General features: G+C 34.6%; 2 protein-coding genes across 3 annotated transcripts; both read right to left on the bottom strand.

The window, feature by feature from the left end:
• Positions 1-797: 797 nt before the first annotated feature.
• LOC110823462 (3'-5'-exoribonuclease family protein) lies at positions 798-6,003 on the bottom strand. 2 transcript variants are annotated; one of them, XM_088211133.1, is made up of 9 exons: positions 5,411-6,003; positions 4,219-4,429; positions 4,038-4,087; positions 3,815-3,884; positions 3,599-3,704; positions 3,045-3,111; positions 2,741-2,816; positions 1,290-1,585; positions 798-1,119 (listed from the first exon to the last, which is right to left on the bottom strand). In XM_088211133.1, the coding sequence occupies exons 2-9, from the start codon at positions 4,376-4,378 to the stop codon at positions 1,036-1,038; spliced, it is 909 nt and encodes a 302-aa protein (XP_088067259.1). In that variant the 5' UTR covers positions 4,379-4,429; positions 5,411-6,003; the 3' UTR covers positions 798-1,035. The 2 variants fall into 2 exon arrangements, with proteins under 2 accessions (XP_088067259.1, XP_021909540.2); XM_022053848.2 differs by having other exon boundaries at positions 4,219-4,421; positions 5,411-5,999.
• A 403-nt stretch (positions 6,004-6,406) lies between these two features.
• Positions 6,407-8,304, bottom strand: LOC110823331 (ATP-dependent Clp protease ATP-binding subunit). The gene is made up of 3 exons (XM_088211134.1): positions 8,130-8,304; positions 6,908-7,895; positions 6,407-6,806 (listed from the first exon to the last, which is right to left on the bottom strand). The coding sequence occupies exons 2-3, from the start codon at positions 7,319-7,321 to the stop codon at positions 6,534-6,536; spliced, it is 687 nt and encodes a 228-aa protein (XP_088067260.1). The 5' UTR covers positions 7,322-7,895; positions 8,130-8,304; the 3' UTR covers positions 6,407-6,533.
• Positions 8,305-9,339: the final 1,035 nt, after the last annotated feature.

The raw sequence follows: 9,339 nt of genomic DNA, 5'->3' as shown, positions 1-9,339 counted from the left end.
TAATCAATTACATGAACCAAGATTATTTAATTAGATATTGAAATATGTAAACTATAATCAATTTGTACCTAAATTTTAAAAATGAATGTAAGTTATGGTAAATTTTTCACCTTTAATGATTAAATGTTACAAACTGAATGGAGTAAATAAAACTTAAACTAAATACAATGCAATTTTTGTTTTTCACGAAATTCATGATAAAAAATAGAACACGAGTTTTGTCATGCAAAAAGCACCATTATCAGCCTATAAAAGCCGGGGCTTACTGTAGTTTGCTTCTTGCCAGACTTTTCATGCCTATAAGTCAGACAAGATTTTTGCCCATCAACATCCATAAATCAGACAAGTTATTTGTCCATCATTATTTTGAGGGCTGGCTGGCATTTATTGACCCAAAAAAATTTCTTAACAAGATCCTTGCCATGATCCAGCCATCCTTCAGCATCGTAACAGCCAGGCAAAGACTTTCGGAATTAAACAAAAAATTCAATAGGTTGTCACGATGGAACTGGTCAAGTAGGATAGATCCAGTCATGCACAACTGGTCAAGTAGGACAGATCTTGTCACAAGACTGAGCATGACTTCGAGCCAAGTCTTTGTTATCAATGCAAGATATCATGAGCGAACATAGAACTCAAACACAAAAAAGATAGGAGAATGGAACAGAATGGATCCTGTAAGGCAAAATCTAACCCTGAAGAAAACTGACTTTAGGTCTTTTGCTGCTGCCACTTGAACCCCCTCTCTTAAAAATAAAAGCTAAATAATTTTCCTCAATAAAAAAACAAATTTAAAATTATCCAAAAATCTCTTCCTTAAAAAAACCAAAACTCTGCCAATATTATCATCATCAAATCTGATAGAATAAACAAAATAGTATAACTACTTGTGTCATACAACGTGCTACTAATTGATTGTGCTCAAAGACGCCGGCAACTCCAGCACTAACCCCTAGTGCTCAGACTCGAACAAAATATGTTTCCCCACCCTCGGCCTAAAAATGAAGATTATCTCTCATAGGATTTATGAGAAACTCAATCAACTTCCATACCAGAAATTGCTTCATCTAAAATCTCGGTAAGTTCCTTCACTCTTTGCTTCGTTAATCCAATGCAATCCTGCAACCACACAGCAGAACTTACAAGACCAGCAAATAAGTATTATGAACTGTTCTAGGTCATGGTTTCTCAGAGTAAATACTATCACCTTTCGGTAATTTTGATGGACATCCCCCATACAAAATGAAACATATCTTGTTCTAGCAATGAAACATTAAATGCAAACTAACCTGAATAGTAGATGTAAACCCAAGAACTGGTCCACCTGGCTTGTAAAGAGAAATGAGTTGACTGGATTGATCCAAAACAATAGTTACAAGGGTTTCCATGATTGACTCTTCCTCTGCTGTAGGGTCTGCCAGAATGTAATTCTTGTGAAGTATGCATGTTAATGAGAAAGGGATGCTGCGCAGGGAGAGCTTTCTCTTCTCCCTATTAACTGGTTCCTTTTCAAACATTCCTCCATTTTCATTGGAAACCACAACAACCTTTCCATTGTCATTCAGGGAAACAATTGGAATTTGCACTGTATTGAAATTTGATAGCAAATGAGAAATTCCAAAAATAGTAATAGATTACAGATGGCCATTACATGTTTGAATTCTTTCAAACAAAAAAATTTATTGCACACCATTCAGTAGAAAATTCCAGAACTAAGTTTGACAGTCAATCATTCGGTAGCAACCACTCATCCAGTTTATCCCTCCCAAGAAACAAGAATGAGACAATCATTTAATTCTCAAACCACCAAGAGTAGAAGAGCCTAGATGAAATGAGCAACAAAAATCTTAGCCTAAGGAAATGCTGGAACAAGTTCCTCTGGGAAAATTCAGGCCTAGTGTAGTACAAAATTAAAATCAGTTCTCGAGAAGTGCTCAGACTAGAGGACTGAGACAACTTTCAAGCTCAAGCAGAAACAGAAATACAGAATTCTATACCAATCAAATCCAGATCTAGCGAAATATTTTTCTTACAAGAAAACATTTGGAGAAAAGTATCCTGTATGGCAGATTTCAAGCATAAGCCACACTGTAAGGCATATCCCCAAACAGTGCCACACTCTTTGTGGCAATTAAACCTATAGATGAATTTCTTGGTTTTCATGTTGCTCAATCTCAAAAACAAGCTTCTACTGTCACTAAATCCTTGTGAAATTTTGATATAGGAACCAAAACAACGCCTATGAACATATACTTAAGTCATTAGCTTGATTTGGAGCTTCAAACCCCATGCCTCCCAACAAAAAGGAAAAAAAAAGGATAATTTAAGCCATCTTTGCTGATGTTACTGGTCCTTACAATTCATCATCACCCTATTTTTCAGCAAAATAGAAATCAAACTTTGCCATCATAAAAGCAGGTAAACAAATTCAAGTTATAAACTATTAAAAATTATTAAAAAAACTACTCCTTGTTTTGTACATAATTTACTTCTAATTTTTAAAAATTATAATTGCATCCAAAATAAGATACACTTTCTTCCTCACAGGATCAGGTACATACTTGACCACAATCAGAGATGGAGAAAGAGGACTTTGTTTCTATCTGGATAAATAAGAGACGTAATATTGCAAGGACAAGAAAATTCAAGGAATTTTGATTAATCATTCATAGAAATATGGCTATGTATCCTCTTAAATGGGTAAAGATGATATTAAAGAATGGAGAAGCGTTTAAATTACAATGGGAGAAGGCAGCAACAGCAGAAAGTAATGCAGCATCAAAAAGAGCACCATCTGCATCCAGACAGTATATGTCCTACAAAAAAAATCATAAACTATTGTGACCCAATAAATAAGTAATAACATTAAAAATTCATGAAATCAACCGTATGAAAGCATGATATAGTTTCGGGATTATGCAGTTAAAAGCTAAACCATCTACCAGAAAGGAAGACAAACTTAATGTGGAAATACAAAAACCCGCAAGCTTCATAAATTGGAAGGTTAAAATGAAAATGAAGACGGTAGAAATATCCTTACTTACCAAATATGCCATCCAAGCAGCTTTTCCACTAACTAAGGACAATTCCTTCAGATTGATCATGCCAGAACTACAGTAAGTAAACCAGTTTTCACAGGTTAGACAAATCTACAAGGAATCAAATTGAAAGAGCCCATACCAAGGTGAATATGCTGCTTAAATAAAGAAAAACCTAGGGGCTTACAATTCAATACAACATATTGATCCAAAAGGAACTGAATATAGATGAAAATTAGTAACCAAAAGAGCCAAAAATAATGTCTAGTGATTACTCTTTAACACCAATAACGTTGAAGGTATGACCACCTATCTGTCTCAAGGAAAGACACGGTGACACGGAAAATACTTGGAAGAATAGAAAAATATGCAAATAAAAATGAACTCTCTCAAAAAAGTTTTATTCTCTCTTCTATCAAGAAAATGAATATAAATATTTTCTTGAAAGCAACATTGCACAGATTAGAAACAAACAAGAAAAGATATTCCAGTTGAAGAGGATTAAGGAAGTGATTTTGAGAACAGCAATAGGTCACTAGAGAAACGAAAATTCGACATGCCTTGAGATTGTGTCAGATAGCTGCTTTGATATAATAGGTGCTGCCTCAGCTGGCCGGCCAGGCCTAACAATCGGAGAACAAATTGGAGGCATGTGGAAATCAACAGCTGAAATAACAAACAGTTACAGGATAAGACCCTGTAAATAAAACTGGAGAAGATGAAAACATATTTGAGTATTAAAAAAAATGGAAAAATATGTCTTCTTGACAGAGAACCTATGCAGCCCTCATCTGGGGACTCTGTGGAAGGGGCCATGACTTCCATTTTGATAGCAGCCAACATAGTCTTTGCAAGAAAAAATTCAAATGTCTTAGTTGAAACAAATACAAGACAGGATCATTAAATAAAAGGCATAGATATCATCTATCATATACGTAAAAAAAGTTATGCATGCAAGCATGCGCACGCATGCATTTGGGCAGAGGTAGAGAGACTCACAGTGGAACCAATCTTTGCGAGTGCTGAGCCATTAGCAGATGCAACAAGCCCTATAAAATAACAGGGTTCAATAAAAGTAGAGAGCAAAAAGTGCAGTTCAATTAAGAACACCAATCAAGTTAGTTGTAAAAGTGAAAGGTGGAAAAACTATAGACATGTCAAGAAACAAGCTTTTGCCAACCAAGAGCTATGGTGGTCTCTCTAGCTTTTCCAAGTGGCCTGGCATCAGGACGTACAGATTCCGATAGATGACTCTCAAAGAAGCGAAGAGGGAAGAGGCGCCTGAAAGCATCCACTTCCATCTCTGATGACAAGTCCCCAGAAGTGTCTGGCTGCCCCATATTTACTTTTCTTACTTGTCTTGCTACCCTTACACTCGCAGCCCTGAGAACCTTTTTGTATCAATTACCAGTACAACAAATGAGCTTTAGGAAACATACCAAATGACATTAAATCATCGATTTGCAAATGGATTTTACACACTTTAAGTGAATTTAAAAATAATAATAGAAAAGCTATGGATGATCATGGGACAGGTAGGTCTTCCTCCCTACCAGCCCTTTACATGATATTCTATACCTGCACCCCTCCTACCAGACGCAGCTAAAGATTTTTTTATACCCACCCCTGTCCCACAGATGACGCCTGCCACTTGTTTCCCTCCCATAACCCTTACTTAACCAGGATGGATAGATTGACTATGAAGCCATTGAACCATAATCCCCCCTAAGTTCTGACGTTCAGGAGAAGCAAACTGTAAGTCTATATCAACTATTTGTACATAATCAACAAAGTGGAAGACAGTAGTTCTTTTTTCTTCGATAATACTAAGGCAGCTCTAAGCTGCATTAAAAAGGTTAACCTCTCATAAGGGATGGAGCCTGTCCTCTGAAAAAGACAATGGTATTACCACATTACCAACGGAACACTCACAGCTCTACTAAATGAATAGCTCTTCTCATCGCAAAATACATAATTTTCTCTTCTCTTTTAAAAATGTCAGGATGTATCTTCTAACTCGGTTTATTGAGTTACAGGGCAATCAAGATCCTCAAAACCCACATTCCTTACTCTAGGAAAAACGTCAGATATATTCTTTAGGAATGTTGCTTAACATACAACAACCTGATTCCTGATTCCTGAATATTCACATATACGGTTATGTATATTTATAAAAACCCCCAAGAATCAATATCATGAGTAAATAAAAACCGAAAAAAATGGTAATTCAGACAATAATGCAATCAAATTCCAATTTAGAGCAAATACGCGGTCAAATTACTGCGACGTGCTCCTCTGAATTTTTTTTTTCTCTAAAAGAGTAAAATCAACGCAAAAGCTAACAAAAATGTTTATAGAGAAGGAAACCCTACCAGCTGACGCTAGAACAAGGTGCTGTTATCCTCCAAGCAAGGAAGCTGAATGCAAGTAGGACTATAAGATAGCCGTGTTTCTTTCGGAACAACCTAACACTCCGTTTCTTCTTGCAACCTTGATTCTGTTAGATGATGGAAAGAGAGTGGAGATTTAGGTGCTCAGTCTGTTTGGCTCTCAGGTTTTCCAAGAGAGAAGATAAATATAATTGGCGGATTACGGTGAAGGTGCAATAATGCCGAGAAAAAGAAAGGGGCTGCAGATTTGAGGTAAGGGAATGAAGCTTTGGCGAGATAGTGATTTCAGGTCACTTGCCAAGAGAGACAGGGAGAAAGAGAAGGTGGAGCTTCGGCGTGGAGACAGTGAGAGAGAGAGGGTATTTTTCGAAGGAGATGACTGAGTCAGAGTGTTCGTAGTGCGCGAAACCAGAGTACGAGTTGCGGGTCACCTGCGCAGAGAGTTGGGCTGGTCCGCTTGGAGCTTGGGCTCTTTGAGACAACAACTTTTTATTTTGGTTTAATTGATTTAATTAAATTTTTTAAGAATTAATTATTGAACTTCATTTTATTTATTAAATCAATAAAAATTTTCATATAAAAATAAATATACCAATCATAATATAGCATAAGAGAGTTTCTAAACAATAACATACGAAAAAATACATTTTAAATATTTAATTAAATACTTAATTGTTTCTTTTTTTATTAAAAAGAAAATTATTTATTTAATTAAAAAATATTTAATAAAAATACATATTAATATAACGTATAAATAATAATCGTAATATAAAGCAATAATTATGCAATTAAATAGTAATTAGTAAAAATTTATATTAATGTAACATGTACATAATAACCATAATATAATTAAAATAATCTTTAAATAAAAATATAAAATAAAATATTATTTAATAATCATAATATAACTTTTTAACAAAAATATATAAAAATGCATAATGTGACTTAATTCACAAATTTAATAAAATAAAGAAAGAATGAATCACAAACAGTTATGAAATAAATATATCTAGTGAATTGCTTTTACCCTTTTCCATACATACACTTATCCATCCATTACAGATATATATACATACATATATATATATGTAAATGGTGAGTTAATTCAGGAATGAGAAAAGGAGACAATGGCATTGAGGATAGCAAGGCATTCAGTAGGAAGGCCAAGAAAAGAATTCATGAAGAAATCATCAATGGGATCAACAGTTGCCACACCCACCAATCTGCACCTTCCTTCTTCATCCAACCTTTCTCCTCTTCCACTTCTCACCTTCCCATTCGATTCCTCACTCGTCAAAACTGTCTTCACCATCAATGGAGGTGCTCTGTAAATACTCCCAGCAGAAAACACGAACTCCGCCATAAACTCAAGATCAACCTGATCACACACATATATATAACACAATATGTAAACAAACAAGCCAGTGTTAATTCAACGTAAAAGCTATAATAAAGAGATAAGAAAAGGCGTAATCCAACCTTCCCAGATTCTTTATTAATGCTTCCTTGGAACAGTTGAGGTACTATATCGATCTTTAAAAATGGCGGCATTGGTAATCCCAGGAACCTTGTTGTTTCACTTGTCAATGGTGGAATATACAGACATTCCAAGTCAAAACAAACAGAAATCTCATTACTGTTCAAATCGTCTCCATCTTTAATCCTTATAATAGTCCCAGTTCCTGCTCCTCCTTCAGCGTTATATTCGAAATCTGGGTACCTGGAAATGCCAAGTTTGCAAGATCCCAGAGTTTTGAAATCAACCCTGCTGGTTTTTGGCAACTGGGTTTTGGCGGGTGCGGAGATGGAAATGGGTTCCTGCTGATTCCGGATGCAAGAAGGTTTTCTTGGTCGCAGAATTAAAGGGCTTATGGAGTTTATTTTACAGACCATTTTTTTTCTCTTGGAATCTTGTTCTGAGTTATGTGTTCTTCCAAAACCCAGGAGATACCAGTTGCCATTCTACCAAAAATATGAGGCCAGATTGAGTTTTTGATTTTGGACCTTATCTTTTAATTTGTAAATCCTTATAAATATAATTTGACCATATTGTCCCTCAAAATCCCACATTAAATCAATGTTTATCTACCCTTTAAATATCAGACTTTAATATAAAAAAAAATATTAGTATCATAAAGCATAAGTTCTGAATAATAGATGCTCAGCTTTCATTCGAAACCTTGCACTTACACACTGCTTAATGGCAGTAACAACCTGCAAGAAGCTTCGAAAATTATTTATCTAAAAGATAGTAAGAAATGATAAAACATGACCGGCTAAGCCATGTATGCATCACTTCATTATTGTTTGTACAACACAATACGCACATACAAACACACATTATATGTATAGTTGATCAGCATATAGTTGATCAGCAAGTTGCAGTCTGCAGGTTTCTGTGGTAGTGGCAACGCCCAGTACAATCAAGGATTCCAATTTCCATTAGCGGGATCATCCATGGAGTCATCTAGACAAATAAATATCAAACATATTTTCATTCATTTGGAAAGAAAAAAAGTGAATTAGTAATTGATTTTCTCTGTTAACTAATATTTAGTTAAAAAAAAAATGAATTAGATGTCATGTTATCTCATTTCTCACATATATATATATATATATACATTATATATTTGTTTGTCTTATAAATCAGCATAAAAATTAGAAACTTAACATAATAAATAAAAGACATTAATTTGTTTACTTGTTTCGTAAAGAAGCGAACGCGGTGCGAGCCTAGCTGCTGCAACATTAAAAATTAAGAGAAGGAAGAGAAACAAGAGAAAAATCCCCCAGAAAAAAAACTGCTTTTTGAAAGTCATCTTTTTCTTTTGCTCCTTCAATTCTGTATCCTCGACGCCTACTTCGTTGGCTAGGGCGTAGTATTTATAAGCTGTCGTCTAAATTTACAATAACTGATACCATAATGTATAAATTAATAACTTTTACTATAATAATTATCCGAATTTAAATTTATAATATATATTTAAGTGTTGCGTTTATTGAAAAAATATGAACTTACGGGTGGGACATACAAAAAATAACTTCTACGATTATTTTTCTTAAAATCAAATTGGAATATAGATGATGTTTGTCAAGAAAATAATTGGGTGGAGATATTATCCAACTTATTCAAATTGGATTAATTAAAACTAATTCTTTTAATTCTGTTACTGTTTTGGACATTTACAATGGCGTGAGTTGACTGCAACTCAGCAAGTCTTCTCTTCTTAACAGTACCTGCTGAGAAGGACTTAGAACCCAATTGTGTCCGGGGAAGAAGAACACTCATGATAATGGTAAATAGGATATACGAACCGATCATAGACTGCATATAATAGAAGAAGAGGTCATAGCCACAAATCAATGTAAGAAAAATCCAAGGTACATGCAAACAAAAAATATATTACTTACAAAAATCCTCCCAGTACTAGAAGCATGTGGTTTAATTGAATTGAAATACATAAATGAACTCTGCCATAAACTCAACATATAAATAAATAAGCCAACATTAATTTAATGTAAAAAATATAATATATAGACAAGAAAAGGCATAATTCAAACTTCCCACAGTCTGTGTTAATGCTTCCTTGGAACAATTGAAGTAGTATATGGATCTTTTAAAATGACTGTATTGGTAATCTCAAGAACCTTGTTGTTTCATTTGTCAATGGTGAAATATACAGAGTTTCTAGATCAAAATGAATCGAAATCTCACTACAGTTCAGCTCGTCTCCGTCTTTAATCCGTATAATAGTCCTAGTTCTTGCTCCTCTTTTTAGCATTGTATTTGAAATCAGAATACCCAGAAATGTGAGATTTGTAAGATCTTAGAGTTTTAAATCAACCCTAGTAGTTTTTGGCAATTGGGTTTTAGTGGCTGTGGAGATGGAGATGGAGATGGGCTCTTGCTG

Source organism: Carica papaya, chromosome 9 (assembly GCF_054855325.1).
Source record: "Carica papaya isolate Zhongbai chromosome 9, ASM5485532v1, whole genome shotgun sequence".
Classification (NCBI taxonomy): Eukaryota; Viridiplantae; Streptophyta; class Magnoliopsida; order Brassicales; family Caricaceae; genus Carica; species Carica papaya.
Note: the sequence above shows the minus strand (reverse complement) of the source record. Positions and strands in the feature narration are given on the sequence as shown.